The 18,276-nt window shown below is 43.2% G+C and overlaps 1 protein-coding gene and 1 long non-coding RNA gene across 2 annotated transcripts in view; one reads left to right on the top strand and one right to left on the bottom strand.

Annotated features, from left to right (window-relative positions):
* kcnq3 (potassium voltage-gated channel, KQT-like subfamily, member 3) overlaps positions 1-18,276 on the top strand; it is a 104,771-nt gene that overhangs the window by 52,399 nt on the left and 34,096 nt on the right. Inside the window, 2 exon segments of the mRNA XM_032532271.1 lie at positions 16,549-16,639; positions 17,609-17,735. Coding sequence (XP_032388162.1) covers positions 16,549-16,639; positions 17,609-17,735 — 218 coding nt within the window.
* LOC116699612 (uncharacterized) lies at positions 509-9,694 on the bottom strand. The gene is made up of 3 exons (XR_004334468.1): positions 9,684-9,694; positions 8,101-8,102; positions 509-632 (listed from the first exon to the last, which is right to left on the bottom strand). It is a non-coding gene; the product is annotated as an uncharacterized LOC116699612 (long non-coding RNA).

The following is an 18,276-nucleotide window of genomic DNA, read 5'->3' as shown; positions in this document are numbered from 1 at the left end:
CTGGTATTACAGGGAGGTGTGTTCAGGTGCATTCTGGGCGTGCTGGTCTTACAGGGAGGTGTGTTCAGGTGCATTCTGGGCGTGCTGGTCTTACAGGGAGGTGTGTTCAGGTGCATCCTGGGCGTGCTGGTCTTACAGGGAGGTGCGTTCAGGTGCATTCTGGGCGTGCTGGTCTTACAGGGAGGTGCGTTCAGGTGCATTCTGGGCGTGCTGGTCTTACAGGGAGGTGCGTTCAGGTGCATTCTGGGCGTGCTGGTATTACAGGGAGGTGTGTTCAGGTGCATTCTGGGCGTACTGGTCTTACAAGGAGGTGCGTTCAGGTGCATTATGGGCGTGCTGGTATTACAGGGAGGTGCGTTCAGGTGCATTCTGGGCGTGCTGGTCTTACAAGGAGGTGCGTTCAGGTGCATTCTGGGCGTGCTGTTCTTACAGGGAGGTGCATTCAGGTGCATTCTGGGCGTGCTGGTCTTACAGATAGGTGTGGGATGGGATGCTAAGCGGCCGTTAGCATCCCATTGACTCCCATTCATTTTGGCACCACTTTGACAGTGACTAACTTCACATGTGATGCGTTTAAAGACTCCATTTGTCCGTTGTTTATTTCTAAAGCAACACGACGATGTATAAAAGGCCTCGTATCAACAGCTTTGAATGAACTGGGTTTTACGATGATAAAATTACTTTTTTTTTTTTTTTATGGAGTCTGGTGGGTTTGGCGATACGTCACAAACGTCCCTAATTGTGTCTTTTTAAATACCTGTCTGCTGGGGATCAAAGATCAAAAGCTGACTGTAGTCGGGGAGGTTTCTGTGTGTTGAAACGCCCTGAAAACCATAAACCTGCCCCCCCCCCCCCCCGGCGCGGCGCCATGGTAACGCTGGCAGCCCGAGGTGCGACTGGTGATCCCTGAAAGGGCTGACGGCGGGGGGGGGTGGGGGGGGGGGGGGGGGAAAAGAGAAGCAGTCGCCATGGTGATCTGGAGCATTTGAGGGATCTCCAGCGAGAGGTGGATCGTGCAGCTGTTGCCGTGGATACGCACGATGCATGTCACCCAAGGTTTAGTGGAATGAAGGGGGGGTGGGGTGGGGGGGGTGGGGGGGCGGGTGGGTGGGGAAGCAGTAATACAGCACCTTAATGTGCTGTGATGTCAGGAAAACACATGCAACGTGAATGTGAGTCCGTCAATTTATTATATTTACGTAAATAATATAATAATAGATAATAATTGGGTTTTCTTCCCGTTAATTATGAACTTGTCCTTCCAGGTCAAAATTGAAAATGAAAGTTTTTGTCGACTTTTCTGATTTATTTGTCACTTTTTCCAGCTTTTGGTGCTTTTTTTAAAAACCCTGAGCTGGTTTAATAACAGGTTTTACAATTATTCTTGGAATTCATGGTCAACAAACCTCATCTATGTCAAATTATACGTAAGTTTTGAGCTAAAAAGGCAGAAATTATGAATTATTTTGACTACTAGTTAAGATCAGAGGATGGTTGAGTGGATCTCAGAGGGGTAGATGTCAAAGTTTACTTCGGATATTGTTTTGAAACCATAAAAAAAACAAGAATTCAAATGCTATAAGATTAATTAAAACACCCAAAAAATTCAATGAAAGTAATCATTAATGTTACCTGAAGAACGTATGGAATCATCCATGTTACTTTTGTCAAATTGGATGAAAGAAATCTAATATTTCTGACATTAAACACTTAGAAACGGCTCAATTTGACCTGAGGACGACATAAAGGTTAAAGGGTCATTTAATTATAACTAGGGGCCAAAAGGACTAGTTAAGAGTAAACAAAAAGATTGTGGTTTTGGTTAAAACACCAGTCTCCTGAAGGTGTTCATGTCCCGGGAGGACTTGGATTTCCTGGTGAAAGTCTTGTGTTTTCTCCTTAACTTCTCCAGGACATGAACACCTGTTTCCTGGTGAAGGTCTTGTGTTTTCTCCTTAACTTCTCCAGGACATGAACACCTGTTTCCTGGTGAAGGTCTTGTGTTTTCTCCTTGACTTCTCCAGGACATGAACACCTGTTTCCTGGTGAAGGTCAGGTGTTTTCTCCTTAACTTCTCCAGGACATGAACACCTGTTTCCTGGTGAAGGTCAGGTGTTTTCTCCTTAACTTCTCCAGGACATGAACACCTGTTTCCTGGGTGAAAGTCTTGTGTTTTCTCCTTAACTTCTCCAGGACATGAACACCTGTTTCCTGGTGAAGGTCTGGTGTTTTCTCCTTAACTTCTCCAGGACATGAACACCTGTTTCCTGGGTGAAGGTCTTGTGTTTTCTCCTTAACTTCTCCAAGACATGAACACCTGTTTCCTGGTGAAGGTCAGGTGTTTTCTCCTTAACTTCTCCAGGACATGAACACCTGTTTCCTGGTGAAGGTCAGGTGTTTTCTCCTTAACTTCTCCAGGACATGAACACCTGTTTCCTGGGTGAATGTCTTGTGTTTTCTCCTTAACTTCTCCAGGACATGAACACCTGTTTCCTGGTGAAGGTCTGGTGTTTTCTCCTTAACTTCTCCAGGACATGAACACCTGTTTCCTGGGTGAAGGTCTTGTGTTTTCTCCTTAACTTCTCCAGGACATGAACACCTGTTTCCTGGTGAAAGTCTTGTGTTTTCTCCTTAACTTCTCCAGGACATGAACACCTGTTTCCTGGTGAAAGTCTTGTGTTTTCTCCTTAACTTCTCCAGGACATGAACACCTGTTTCCTGGTGAAAGTCTTGTGTTTTTCTCCAAACATGCACCCTGACCACCTCCCTATGAGGATCCTCACAGTCTTGTAAATGATACATGGACCTCCATGCATTGCAGTCTGAGTGACTGATGTGATGTCTGCAATCTTTCCATGTCGGCAAAGGAAATGCAGTACGAGCTTTGGGGGTTATAGGTGTGAGTGAATGCGAAGCTACGTCCGGTGTAGCAGCCCAGTCTCATGGCAGTTTGTCAAAGTCAAAGTACTTTTATCAGTCTCCCTAAGGAGAAACTCATTTTGGACGTTGAGTAACTTACTTTGTACAGTCGTACATATGGGCGACTCAAGGGGCTGTGCAGACTGCAGATTTATGATTTTCTATCCTAAAATAAGATAAAAGCCAGACTTCAAGACAAAAACCAAAGACGTGAGACGTGATTTGATGTATGGATTCGTGTGCAGGGACGCTGTTTTATTTCATGGTGGCTCCTGTGAGTCGAATTAGACGGGGATGACTTGTTGGTCTCTGCACTAAAAATGAATGTTTCTATGCATGTAAAAATGAGCAGTCAATACGGGTTTAATTGCAAAATCCCGTCATGTGACCACACACAGTCCACATGCACTGTGTGTGGTCCTGTGCATTGTTAGGGGTCCAAGCCCAAGGCAGCGTGGACCACAGTAACGCAAAGCGATACGCGGTTCACGCAGCAGGGCTGTGGAACCCTATTGTTTTCCTAGGGATTCTTCTTCTTCTTCTTCTTCTTCTTCTTCTTTCTCTGCATAAAACCCCCGCTGCAGCCTACACCACCGTGCATGGTGGCGACGTGCCATTTTCAGGACTGGTCCGAAATCAACGTAGACCATTTTGGGCCATTTTCATCCCTTCTGAGGTGGAGTGCGTCGTACGTGACGTCAAACGGCACTTCTGATCCACAACTTTGTAGCTTAATAATTAACTAGTTAGAAACAAGCTGTCTGTTGACAGTGGCCCCGTTCTGCCGATGTATTCGTTGTCTTCCTGTCCCCTACAGAAGGTTTTGTATCCAGCCTGGAGTTTTTCGGGGTCTTTGTGCTATGAATCCGTACCGTTACATGCGCCTCTCCGTATTTCCCCATGAAGTCTAAGTCTGAGTCTAAGTCTGAGTCTAAGTCTAAGTCTAAGAGCTTTCATCTGTACCAATTAATCAGTTTTATTTCTTTTTTTTTTTAATCATCTCAGAGCTTTTATGATGACCTCTTTACCTCCTGGCTCTGATTGATATCCTGGTGCGTCCTGTCCATCTGCGTCATCTGTCTCTTCTGGGACAGTTTGTCCACTTTGTTGCAGAATTAATGACGGTGCCTCGGGGCTGCACCACCCTGACCGGTCAAGGTCGCAGCGCAGTGATTTCCAGCCCTGTCAGGTGGAGCTGGAGAGAGAGAGAAAGGGCGAGAGAGTGAGTGACAGCGGCTGCTGTGAGCTCTCCGTTAATGAACCAATCAGTGACTGTAGAATTAGATCACATTAGATAATAATTCATTTATCCCACAGTGGGGAAATTCCCTTATTACAGCAGCAGCAGTTTCCCACAGTAAAAAGCAAAAAAACAAACAAGTAAACACACAATCAACAGACAATGAGCAGAAGGTATTTAATGGAATTACATAAGAGGTTTTGTAAAGTGTGTAAAATGTTGCAGTGTAAGTAAGTGAGTGACGTTAAAATTAAATTGAACATGTAATTAAACAATTTAGCAAAAGTAGGTAACTATCATATAACTGATATTGAACTGTGACCGTAGATAATATTGAAAAAGTGAGTACTTTTAATGGAAAAATATAAATACAGATAATAAAGATAATTGAAAAATAGGAAGAGAAACTACAACATTATCAGGTGGTGCAGGTGTTGTAGAGTCTGACAGAGACCTGCGGGACCTCTCCTTCTTATACCGGGAGGGGGGTGCTGAAGGAGCTCAGGGACCCCCCCAGTGTTGTGTGTGGGGGGGGAGGTGTTGTCCATGATGGATGTCAGATTAGCTAACATCCTTCTCTCCCCCAATTTCTCTATGGGGTCCAGAGGAATCACCTCACACTAGAGGGCAGGGCTGTAGTCAAGACCGCCTTTGTCGAGTCCAAGACAAGTCCAAGACCAGGACTAGTCGAGTCCAAGACAAGACCAAGTCCAAAAAGGTTTGAGTCCAAGACAAGTCCAAGTCCAGGACAGAATAAAGGTCTCATGCATGACAGTATCAAGACAATAATTTTGGGTTTCACTTTCCCTCCAATATTATTATCAACATGATAAAGACACCTGGACTCGGTCCAGACCATAAGCCATATTGGGCAAGACCAGCGGCCGAGACCGAGACAAGTCCGAGTCCAAATACTAGCGAGCCCGAGACCATAGAAAAACGGTCTTGAGTCCGGACTCGAGTCCAAGACCAGACTCGAGTAACTTGCTGCTAATTGTTGCCAGTAAGTTACTGTAAATTTCACGTTAAATTTGTAAGAGTGAATGCTGAAAACATGTATTTTGGATTATAGGACACAGGAAAAGAGCTGAATGTTATATTAAAATAAAGGATAACAGAACAATAAACCAGCTTACACAAAAAGTACATTACACTGTAATACTTTTCACCATAAGTTTACAGTAATATACTGGCAGCAGCTTTGCCAGTAAAATGCTGTTTATTTACAGTAAGCATGCTGTGTTTTAAATCTCCACTGCACTGCGATTAACAGTAAAAACCTGCAGTCTGCAACATTCTGCAGATAGTGCTGTAATATTTTTCTTTAAATAAAAGTCTCCTCCACTCCTTTATAATAAATAAAATTACAACAATTAAAAAAAAAAAAAAAATATATATATATATATATATATATATAGACTGTACATAGAGAAAAGAAAGGGGGGGAAGGGAAGTTATAAAGATATATAAAATAATCAAATAAGTAAAATACATAGAAATAGAGTAAGAAGTATGTTGATAAATAAAAGGCCCGGTGTCCAGTCTAAAAGAAATTCTATGTAAACATATTAAAATATATTAAAATAATTTTTTGACATAAATTACTTTTGAAACCACATTTAGGGTTAGGGGTTAGGGTAGGGTTAGGGTTAGGGGTTAGGGTGTAGGGGTTTAGGTTAGGGGTAGGGGTTAGGTTAGGGGTTATGGTTAGGGGTTTGGTAGGGTTAGGTTAGGGGATAGGGTTAGGTTGGGGTTAGGTTAGGGGTTAGGGGTTAGGGGTTAGGTTAGGGGTTAGGTTAGGGGTGGTTAGGGTTAGGGGTTAGGGGTTAGGGGTTAAGGGTTAGGGGTTATGGTTAGGGGTTAGGGTTAGTAGGTTAGGGGTTGTAGGGGTTATGGTTAGGGGTTAGGTTAGGGGTTATGGTTAGGGGTTAGGTAGGGTTAGGGGTTAGGGTTAGGGTTAGGGTTAGGGGTTAGGTTGGGTTAGGTTAGGGGTTATGGGTTTTAGGGGTTAGGTTGGGTTAGGTTAGGGGTTAGGGTGGTAGGTTAGGGGGTTAGGGGTGTAGGGTTAGGGTAGGGGTTAGGTTAGGGTTGGGTAGGGTTAGGTTAGGGTTAGGGGTTAGGGTTAGGGTTAGGGGTTAGGGGTTAGGGTTAGGGGTTAGGTTAGGGGTTAGGGTTAGGGTTAGGGTTAGGGTTAGGGGGTTAGGGTTAGGGTTAGGGTTAGGGGTTAGGGGTTAGGGTAGGTTAGGTTGGTGGGTTAGGGGTTAGGTTAGGGTTAGGGTTAGTTAGGGGTTGGGGGTAGGGTTAGGGGTTAGGGGTTAGGGGTTAGGGTTAGGGTGTTGGGGTTAGGGGTTAGGGTGGGGTTAGGGTTAGGGTTAGGGTTAGGGTTAGGGTTAGGGGTTAGGGGTAGGTAGGGTTAGTTAGGGGTTAGGTTAGGGTTAGGGTTAGGGTTAGGTAGGTAGGGTTAGGGTTAGGGTTATAGGGGTTAGGGTTAGGGTTAGGGTTGGGTTAGGGTTAGGTTAGGGTGTTGGTTAGGGTTAGGGTTAGGGTTAGTGGTGTAGGAGGTTAGGGTTAGGGTAGGTTAGGGTCAGTTAGTTAGGTAGGTCTATGGTTAGGTTAGGTTAGGGTAGGTTAGGTTGTTAGGTTAGGTAGGGAAGGTTGGTAGGGTTAGGGGTTGTTAGTTAGGGTGGGTGTAGGTAACAGTTACAGAATAGGTGATACAGTTACATAGTACTTACATTACCAGTAATTAACCACCTCCCCTCATCAGTATGCAGTACTGTAACGTCCCATTTATTTCCATTCCCCTCACATCCAGTCAGAGACAGCTGGCCGTAGTGACGCCCGCTCCCTGCGGATCGTGATAATAACTCACGGCTTCTGGAATCGGGTCAACAAATCTGCTTTCATAACTCTGGTAGATAAACACAAATGGCTGCTCATGAAAAGCTGCATGAATGAGCGAGAGAGAGAGACAGAGCGTCTCTTACACTCCCTCCGAGACGCCTAATCGTGTGATTTTTCATCTTCACGCCGTTTTGCAGTTAATAACTTGCCAGCACAGCGAGCCGCGGCTGATTGGACAACGGGTCGGTGACGGGTTGGATTGATTGATTGATTGATTGATTGATGAGTGAGCGATGACTTTAACAACGGGTCAAGGACGTGAAGCCTGCAGCGTCCCAGCTCCCAGGAACCGAGGACATTTTCTCCAGGATTTCACATGTCGAGCTCATTTCCTCATGCTTGTTCATCAATTATATTTTGATAGGGCATCTTCTCTGCTTCTACCTCGGTTAAAATCCACTTTAATGGTCCCACGGTTTGAAAATGTCACTTTATGAGGGTTTTAACATTTATATGCCCCCCCCCCCAGCCTGCCTATGGTGATATCCTGCTCTGCCTTGAAAGCTCAGATGGGCCGATCTGGAATCTCCCCTTGTGATGTCATAATGGGCGAGATTATCTCCCCTTTCTCTGCTCTGCTCACCCAGAGAATTTTGCCCCTCCCATGAAAAAAAGTGAGACATCATCTCTTCCTCTTCCTCTTCCTCTTGCATTTCAATTTGTCTTCCTTGCTTTCCATCTTTTCTTTTTTTCCCTTCTTTCCTTGGGTGCTTCCCCCCTCCTTTTCTTTCACACTTTTTCCTCTTTCCTTTGGTGTTTATGTACTTTATCTTTTCTTTTTGCACTCTCTCTCTCTCTTTTCCTTCTTTCCTTCCGTCTTCATTAGTTTCCTTCCCCATTTCTCTTTTCTTCTTCCCTTCAGCACTTCTTTTCTTCTTCATTTCAGGCCTTCTCTCTGTCCCTTTATTTGTCACTTTCCTTCATTCTTCCTTTTACTTTTTTCTTTTGTTCCTTCTTTCTTTGGCTCTTCAGTCCATTCTGTCCCCTTTTCCCTCTTCTCTTATTTCTCTAAGTCTTCCTTTCCTTCTGTCCTTCACTCCTTTTTCTTTCAGCCCATCTCTCCTCCTTCCTCTCTTCCTCTGCAGGTCAGTTTGTCTTCCTTGCTTTCCGTCTTTTCTTCTTTCTTTTGTTGTTTTTGTCCCTTGTTTTCTATCCTTCTTTCCTTGGTTGCTTTCCCCCCCTCCTTTTCTTTCACACTTTTTCCTCTTTCCTTTGGTGTTTATCTCCTGTCTATCTTTCCTTTCCACACTCTCTCTCTCTCTCTTTTCCTTCTTTCCTTCCGTCTTCATTGCTTTCCTTCACCATTTCAGTCTTTTCTATTTCCTTTCAAGCCTTCTTTCTGTCCCTTTATTTGTCACTTTCCTTCATTCTTCCTTTCCTTTTTCCTTTTGTTCCTTCTTTCTTTGGCTCTTCAGTCCATTCTGTCCCCTTTTCCCTCCTCTCTTATTTCTCTAAGTCTTCCTTTCCTTCTGTCCTTCCTTCTTTACCTTTCTTACCAGATCTGAAAACATGGTTTGACAGGTTTTGATGGTGAAACCTTTTCTTCTTCTTCTTCTTCTTCTTCTTCTTCTTCTTCTTCTTTTGCATTTCTCTGATCTGGTCCGCCCTTCCTGCAGATGGTTCGTGTCCTTGTTCTGCTTGAGTTCAGAAACATTTTGATTCATTTAACTACAGTGTGCTGTGGCAGCCATATTTGTCTCCTGCCCATTTTTTCCCATCCATTACCGAGGGGCAGAGAGGCGTTACTGAACCTCATTTCCTTCAGAATGACCCTAATTATACGGTTTAGGAAATCTAAGATAATTAGCACTCAGGATTGGAGATTTGGTCCTTAACTCCCCAAAGATGAGGCCAACCAAGGGCGTCAAAAACAACTGGGGGAGAAGTCACAATTGTTTCAAATCCGGGACAGAAACAGCTGACAGACATGCATCCCTTTATCTGCTGCAAACGGCAGCTTTACAACACGGAAAAAATCGGCCTGCGTAACCTTCAGGAAGCGAAGTAACGTCGGATTTTAACCCAAACACCTTTTTCTAAACTTAACTAAGTGTCACAATTCGATTTGAGTCCAATCTTGGACTCATGATTCTCGATTAAAATAACTATTCACAATATGGAAATATAGTTACTTTCCCCATGTATGTACAGTATGTATGTATGTGTATATATATATATATATATATATATATATTATATATATATATATATATACAAATCAACAAATCCTCATGAATAATATGGATGAGTAGTCATGGGGATTTTTTTATTTGTTATTTTAACATCCTGTTATGATGTGTGTGTGTGTGTGTGTGTATGTTGTGTGTGATGTCTGTAAGCTACTGGGACCCTTTTTATTTTTCATTTTTATTATTATTATTTTTTCTTTTTTTATAAAGTATATATCTAGCATGTGATTGCAGTATACAGGAAAAAAAAAAAAAGGTTTTTAATTATAAAAATTTGAATTGATATTTGGAATCGGTAGAGCTGGAATTGCGATTTTGCTTACAAATCCATTTTTTTTTGCACCCCCCTCCCCCATTAACTCATTAGCTTTGCCGTCTAAACCAAACTGGGACCGTTTCACAACGTTAACGACGCATTTAAAACCTGCAACCGTTAACTTGTCTGGTTTAGATATGAGGACGGAAAATGCTCCTGTGGGTCGAATTGGGTGGGGGGGAACGACTCTAAACTTAAATGATTGCTAAAAGAAAGACTCAATCAAGCGTTGCCGTTGATGATCCGCTCAGTTTCCTCCTCAGTTTTGGAGTTTTTCCTCCTCCAAAACCAAGAACAGCATGAGAACTTGAATCTGCCGCTGAGTGACGTCCTCGTCCCATCTCAGGAACTCTCCCAGGAATCTTTACTGAGCAGACACAGAAGGAGAGATTAGAAGAAGAGCCTCATCGATCTGGTCCAACCGCTGAGTCTGGTCCCACGAGGCCGCCGGGCTGCAGATGTCTCCGTGACGGGACCGTGAGAGTCGTTCTGATTGGCTCGTTCCGAGGATGGTAAGCTTTCAGCTTTGACAGTCACAGTGGTGGCTTCAAAAAACCTCCAGCAGGTAGACGTTCCAGAGAGAAATCAACCTGAGGAAAGTCTCTGAGCGCCTAAATCAACAAATGCTCCATAATTGGCTCTAATGATTCAAATTAGTTGCACTAATTACATGGTGTTCAAACATCAGTGAGTACACAACGAGGCCGTGTTCGCTGTCCTCTAACCTTGACCATGGTTAGTGTCTTTTAAAACTAAAGTTAATGAGTTAGTGTTACGATGTGTTGAAAACGTCAAAAAAAGTGACAAACATTTAAAAAAATCTTCAGAAGTGTTAAAAAAAAAAGGGACAAAAACATAAGTTAAAAACATCAATAAAAGCATCAACAAAAGTGCTGATTTTGATGAGAACACAACACAAAGGGTTAACACATCGGTCTCTAAGTAGTAATTAACACCTGTTTCCTGGGTGAAGGTCTTTTATTTTCCCCAGGACACTAACGGGCTTCTTGTACAGCGTGTAATGAATCCGATTAGTCGTAGTTAATTACATCAAACTCAATTTGATCAATAAACACACAAAGAGCAACACATTCACATTGATGGGTCTCTGTGATATCTGACAAACGTATGCACAACAATCCGAATGATATCATAGGAAACTAGAAATTAAATTTAGCTGAGAAAAGGTGACTCTGAGACACGGGCCGTGTGTTTTAGGAGCCAAACAGCGTCTTAAACAGTGTGCAATGAATCAAATTAGGGTTGGGTTAGGGTCAGGGTTAGGGGTTGATGGGTTAGGGGTTGATGGGTTAGGGGTAGGGTTAGGGGTTAGGGGTTAATGGGTTAGGTTTAGGGTTTAGGGGTTGATGGGTTAGGGTTGATGGGTTAGGGGTTAGGGGTTGATGGGTTAGGGGTAGGGGTTAGGGTAGGGGTTGATGGGTTAGGGGTAGGGGTTGATGGGTTATGGGGTTAGGGTTAGGGGTAGGGGTTAGGTAAAGAGAAAGTTCTCTTGATGATCCCCCCCCCCCGCTTTGTCCGACAACTGGGCAGTTAGATAGGGGATCAAAGGCCGGTGCGCGTCAGAATAAACTTCAGAATAAAACAGAATAAAATTCCTATAATGCCCATATTTTCTCAGTTTTGTTCTTTTGGCGGACATGATTAAACTGGAAAAACAGAGATGAACTCTTCACCAAAGCCGGTTTAGGATTAGTGGTTCGGGGGTTAGTTTGACTAATTACGTGTTGTGTGCTGTTCAAATTTAGGGTTAGGTTTAGGGGGTTTGGGTTACGGTTAGGGGGTTAGTTTGACTAATTATGTGGTGTGTGCTGTTCAAACACCAGGAAACACCAGGGACTGCGCCGAGCGTTGAAGCAAACTGAACACACGACGCCCTCTGGCCCAAAAAGGACTTTTCCGTGGATTTACACGGCAAAAGAGACGTCTGGGAATTAGTGAATCTTTTGTTTTTGGAGCGTCACAACCTCCTGTGACATGACTCGTTTCCAGGGGCAACTCTAGGATCAGACCTTTGACAACAATGTGACACGGATACGCCAAGTTTCTGCCGCATAATCAAGGATTTTTTTGCAACAATCACCAAAATACTCTGCATTTTTCTGGATTACTGTTGGCCAGACCTTCCTCCACAGCGCTGTGGAGGATCCATCTTTGTTTGGGACAGATCCTAGCAAAACAAATCACACTATAATCATTTTTCAATGAAAATAACAAATTTTAATAAAAAAATCATTCACTCCAATATTAACAGTTTCTGAAACTCTCCATCACACGAAAAAGTCTCCTCTCAGAGATCCTCGGTTGAATCAAGATCCCCCCGCCCCCCCATCTCGTCCTCGTCACTGCAGTCGTTAACGGCGTGCTGCTCGCTGTCCTTTCCCACCGCTGTTTGCATATCGCCGAGCAAATTAACTGTCAGAATTGCATCGTCTGCACTCTCTTTGTTGAATCTCGTTGTTAGGAATTCTCCGGGGTGGAATCAGCTCAGGGGGGAGGTTTGGACCCCCGCCGGGTCCGAACCTCTACCGGGCCGAGCCCCCGCCGGGTCCGAGCCTCTACCGGGGCCGAGCCCCCACCGGGTACGAGCCTCTACCGGGGCCGAGCATCCGCCGAGGCAGAGCTTCTGCCGGGGCCGCTGGACATAAAGGGGATTAAAGGAGAAAGATAGATGTTGTACAGGTGCTCTCATTATTACCGATAAAACAACAGATGGATTCTGTTGTTGGATGTTTTTTGATAAGACTTGTCTCGAATGGGTTGGACTTGATAAGACTTGTCTCGAATGGGTTGGACTTGATAAGACTTGTCTCGAATGGGTTGGACTTGATAAGACTTGTCTCTAATGGGTTGGACATGATAAGACTTGTCTCTAATGGGTTGGACATGATAAGGCTTGTCTCGAATGGGTTGGACTTGATAAGACTTGTCTCGAATGGGTTGGACTTGATAAGACTTGTCTCGAATGGGATGGACATTATAAGACTTGTCTCGAATGGGTTGGACATGATAAGACTTGTCTCGAATGGGTTGGACATGATAAGACTTGTCTCGAATGGGTTGGACTTGATAAGACTTGTCTCGAATGGGATGGACATGATAAGACTTGTCTCGAATGGGTTGGACATGATAAGACTTGTCTCGAATGGGTTGGACTTGATAAGACTTGTCTCGAATGGGTTGGACTTGATAAGACTTGTCTCGAATGGGTTGGACTTGATAAGACTTGTCTCGAATGGGCTGGACTTGATAAGACTTGTCTCGAATGGGTTGGACATGATAAGACTTGTCTCGAATGGGTTGGACTTGATAAGACTTGTTTCGAATGGAGTTTGGTTTCTGTCCCTCTGGCTTTTTATTGATTTTTAATTGTTCATAAAATGAAGATGTGTTGTGATAGATGTGATATATTTTTTAGTTGGTATCAGTAAAGATTTTACTTAAACCGATTAATTGATTTTCAAAGTCGTTGGCGATTACTTTAACAATGATCCATTAGTCCGTTAATCGTTGCAGCTTTAGTGCCTTTGTCTTTCTTTCTTTTGTCCCACTAACTTTTCTGGCTTTCCTGTTTTTCATTTCCCTTTTTCCTTCACTTCTGAACCCTTCTGTCCTTTCTTCTTCCCTTCAACATTTCTTTCAACATTTCTTTCCGCCATTTTTTATAGTTTTTTTTAACAGATACAGATATTGTTCCGCCCTTTGATTTCCGCCCGCTCCAGTCTGTGTGTCTGGCATCGCTCCGGGTGCATTGTCGAACAAATTATTTGAAGTGGAATAGGACGCCAGATCCGTTGCAGATCAGTATCTGCTGGAATCGCATGGCGTTAACCAACGGCAACCTCCCTCCACTCGCTCCAGGATTACCTCCGTCCTCTGGACAACTTTGAGGAAAAACAAATGCCCCGCTTTAATTCTAGGGGACAGGAAGTGTGAGAAAATGTGACGACATCGACGCACGGACAGAACCGCCACACAGGCATCAATGAAGCTGCTCTCAGCTATTGTTTTGCTTCTGGTGAATAATGTAAAACTCTTTCCAGGATGTAAAATATTCATGTTGTTATGGTTGTTCACAAACTTCTCCGAGATGTCCACATTGCCTAATGGCAACACAACAGGCCATCAATGATTTAGATCAGTTTCAGAGCAGGAGGCTAAAGCAGAGCGATCAATGCTCCACTGTTTTATTGCTTTTTGGCAGGTGTGTTCATGGATGGAAGGAGACCACTTGAAATTATTGTTTTCCCAGCATTTTATTAGCTCCTCCAGAAGATAATATTAATGAATTAATTCACTTCTGGCTTTTATTCTCGAGTCTGTCTTCTCTTGAAAAACGGCCACATAAGTAATTTGTTCAAGCAGCGATTATAACCTATGTTTCTAGTGGTGGCGCCCTCCAGTGGCCGTAGTAGTACTGACTGGAGCACATGTCCTGGATGGGTCAAAGAATGGACTTTCTTTCTTTTTGTGGACTTGATTAGACTTGTCTTGAATGAGTTGGACATGATTAGACTTGTCTTGAATGAGTTGGACATGATTAGACTTGTCTTGAATGAGTTGGACTTGATAAGACTTGTCTTGAATGAGTTGGACTTGATAAGACTTGTCTTGAATGGGTTGGACTTGATAAGACTTGTCTTGAATGAGTCGGACATGATTAGACTTGTCTTGAATGAGTTGGACTTGATAAGACTTGTCTTGAATGAGTCAGACATGATTAGACTTGTCTTGAATGAGTTGGACTTGATAAGACTTGTCTTGAATGAGTTGGACATGATTAGACTTGTCTTGAATGGGTTGGACTTGATAAGACTTGTCTTGAATGAGTTGGACATGATAAGACTTGTCTTGAATGAGTTGGACATGATTAGACTTGTCTTGAATGGGTTGGACATTCACACAGACAGACAGACACACTCACGCACAACGCACACAGTGATACACAAACATACAAACACACACCACACAGACACACTCACAACATTTTTGTCGTTTTAGTTGTGTCAGGAAAAGGGACAAATCGTTGGAACGCCGAGTCGACACACGTGATGACCACAGAGCAAATGCTGTTCATACGCCACTAATGCATTTCTAAGGAAGAATAAAGCGGACCGGATTATTTTTTAACATAAAGAGAAAATGTCGTTAATCAACCTGTATGACAGGTAAAAAGAAAGATGTTTTCCGCTTACTTTGTTCATCTGTTTTGCTCCTTTCTTCCACAGTAAGATGTAAAATACATCACTTTTCTCTCTTTGTCAGAAAACACATTAAATGTGACTTTTTACTGGTTATTTCCTTTACTTTTTATTTATTTTTCCCTGTTCATCTTTAGAGGGCCTTGTGTGTTTTCCCCTACGCCTTGCTGTGGGATTAATGAAAGCTTTTGAATTAAATTAAATAGAAAGGTTCTGATTTTTCTTTATTTTCCCACAGATGCGAGGGTGGGGGCAATATCAGCCACGCGGGGCTGGACACAGGGTAATTGGCGGTGTTGCTTTGGGCAGTTGTGCAGCTGGTTGACTTTATTTAGTGCATTTTCACTCCATATATCATATCAGGGTGGGTAACTCCAGACTTTCGGGGCTGTGCTCCAGTGTACACGGACATTAAAATACCTATTTGCGTGTGTGTGTCCAATTAATTTCAGCTCTGAGAGGTCTAAATATAGATGTTATAGGGCGGCAAAGGGCACTTTTTACCTCATTCGTCTTCACAATATTGAGGTTTAAGTGTGTGAAACTGACTATTTGGGTTGGTGGAGCATAGTGGGAGAACACGTAATGTGAAAATAACCGTTCGTGCATGAAGTGAAGCGGTGATGTGTGTTCATAGCTGTGAACAAATCCCAGCCGACGTACACCGAAGCACATGAAAGACATTCATATTTTGATTTGTGCACGGGAAAAAAAACACGACAGGGTCCCGGGGTTGGAACCTGTTCGCCGCCCCGGGCCCAGTGTTGCCGACTCTTCCAATGAAAGCAGCTAGCATCAGTTCTGAAAGTCGTCATGCGCTCATTTGCATATTTGTGACGCCATTACGCAACCATTTGCATAAAGCGTATTGGTTGTGTCAGCGGTAGATAGAAAGAAATAGAAATATTTAGCCAAACAATCACAAATTCAATACAGGGATTTATTTATTACCCGCTAAAAGAAACTCTACAAATGGAGGGATAAAGATCAACGCACACAGGGAGGGGAGGGGGGGGCTGCTCCTCTGCCCCTTAGTTACACAACAGAAGGGAGAGGTGATGGTTTTGGCGGCCACAGGAGACAAATACCTCGCGTGCTCGCTGGACAATACTGGCAACCAGATTTGTCGCTAGTAACTTTTGTGAAATAAAGTCACTAAAAGGGCCACGCTTCATTTTAACCCCAACCGGTCGTCAGCCACCGCCTACCAAGAGCCTGGGTCTGGGTCTGGGTCTGGGCCTTGGTCTGGGTCTGGGTCTGGGCCTGGGTCTGGGTCTGGGTCTGGGTCTGTCCCAGGAGGAAGTTTTTCCTCTCCACTGTGGCCCTGTTGCTTGCTCTGGAGGAAACTACTAGACCTGTTGGGTCCTTGTAAATTATAGAGTGTCTGTCCCTGTATGTGCTTCTTATTTTCCTGTGACCCTTAGTGAAACTGAGTTTGACACCCCTGCTTTATACGTGTATATAGGATACGTGTGACTGTTGTTGTTGTTGTGCTGCAGCTGCCTATGACAGTGAACAGTAGAGATGTAGCTCCCTCCAGTGGCGACAGTAAGACACTGCCTTCAACACACTGCCCATTTTAGATTAGATTAGATTCAACTTTATCGTCATTACACAGGTACAAGGCAACGAAATGCAGTTTAGGTCTAACCAGAAGTGCAACAGCAGCAGGTGGACATGGATATGTACGGTGTACCTGGTATGCCGTGTTCCTCCCCCCTGCAGTATGTACTCACCTGTTGTTGTTCTGTGTCTCTGCAGGTTTCTAATCGTTCTGGGATGTTTGATTCTCGCCATTCTGACGACATTCAGGGAACACGAGAAGGTGTCGGCACACTGGCTGGTCATACTGGTGAGAGGACGCCATTTCTTCGCTTCTGTGTCCGACCCTTTAGGCTACATTGATGTGGACCTGTGTTACTATTATAGCATTATTTGGTGGTGGTGGTGATGCACTCTAAGAAACAAATCCGTAAAATAACAGAAAAAAAAGTTCCGGCAGCTCATTAACGGTAATTAAAAACAAAGATTGAAGTAAAAACTCAGAAAATCTTCTGTTATTTCAAATGTTATTTCACATTCTCTCAGATAAAGTAATTTTGACGCTTGTTTCAACGCTTCTGTTTTACTTTTTTGGCGCTTTATGTTCCACTTTTGAAGCTTTTTTGATGCTTTTGACACTCCCTTACCCAGGGACCTACTGGGGAAATGCAGACGGAGCACAGATAAATTACCCATAATGCACTCTGATATATAAATAAACACAAATACAACTGGGAATCACTTTCTATGGACAATTTCTGTTAGAAATCATACAGTCATGCAACTGTTAATGAACAGACATTTCTTAAAGTGTAAATGCAGTGGATATGACCCCATGCCTTTGGTGTGGAAGATCTGGGTTCGATTCCCACTGCGATACATCAACCAATGTGTCCCTGAGCAAGGCACTTAACCCTTAGTTCCTCCAGAGGTTTGTGACCTCTCTGATATATAGCAATTGTAAGTCGCTTTGGATAAAAAACGTCAGTATATAAATGCTGGTATACAGTAAAACTGGACTGGGATGCTTTTTGACTGTTAATTTATGGCTTTTTATAGCCAAATGTTCTTCTTGTTGTTATTATTATTACTACTTGTATTACTGTTATTAGTGTTATCTTTATATTGTCTTCTATACTGTATACTTGCTAAAAACTGTTGATGGAAATTCCAATTTCCTTGCGGGAGTCATCCCAAAGGGATTAATAAAGACTAAGTCTAAGTCCAACCCTAACCGAACAGTGACTGTTTTCCTTTTTTTGGGGTTTTCCCCGTACAGGAAACCTTCGCCATCTTCATATTCGGAGCAGAGTTTGCACTGAGGGTCTGGGCGGCGGGATGTTGCTGTCGCTACAAAGGATGGAGGGGGAGGCTCAAGTTCGCCCGCAAACCGCTCTGTATTCTAGGTAAGGAGCTGGAGTCATGGAAAACAAGAGGGTGACATTATCAGCAGTGCACCTTACAAAGGTAACGCAAGTACAGTGATGTATTCCTTGTTGCTGCAGTGCATTACTCATTACATTTTGGGAATATTATACTCCAAGTAACGCGAGTTACAACGCATGTTAACGCAACATTTAGTGGGGTTTGGTTTTTTTAAGAATTCACCAACCAAATGATTTCTTTACACGCCGTACTTTTAATTGAGTATTCTCATTCTCCTACTTGCATTTGTACCTTTTACTCCTCTGTGTTTATAACTGTAGTTACTTTGCATATTCATATTAATTATACAAAATATTATGAATAATCAATGATGTATTAAAGTGGATGAAGTGGAGACTATTGACCGAATTCACAGTCAAACTCCCGCTGTTATTTTGGTGAAAGTAACTCAAAAGTAATGTAACGCATTACAATTCAAACACAGTAATATTGTCATATAACTAATTTCTCTCAAATGAGAGTAACTAGTAACTTGACCAGTGGTGGAATGTAACTAAGTAC

The sequence above is a fragment of the Etheostoma spectabile genome, chromosome 12, assembly GCF_008692095.1.
Source record: "Etheostoma spectabile isolate EspeVRDwgs_2016 chromosome 12, UIUC_Espe_1.0, whole genome shotgun sequence".
Lineage (NCBI taxonomy): Eukaryota > Metazoa > Chordata > Actinopteri > Perciformes > Percidae > Etheostoma > Etheostoma spectabile.
This window is presented reverse-complemented; position numbering and strand designations above follow the sequence as displayed.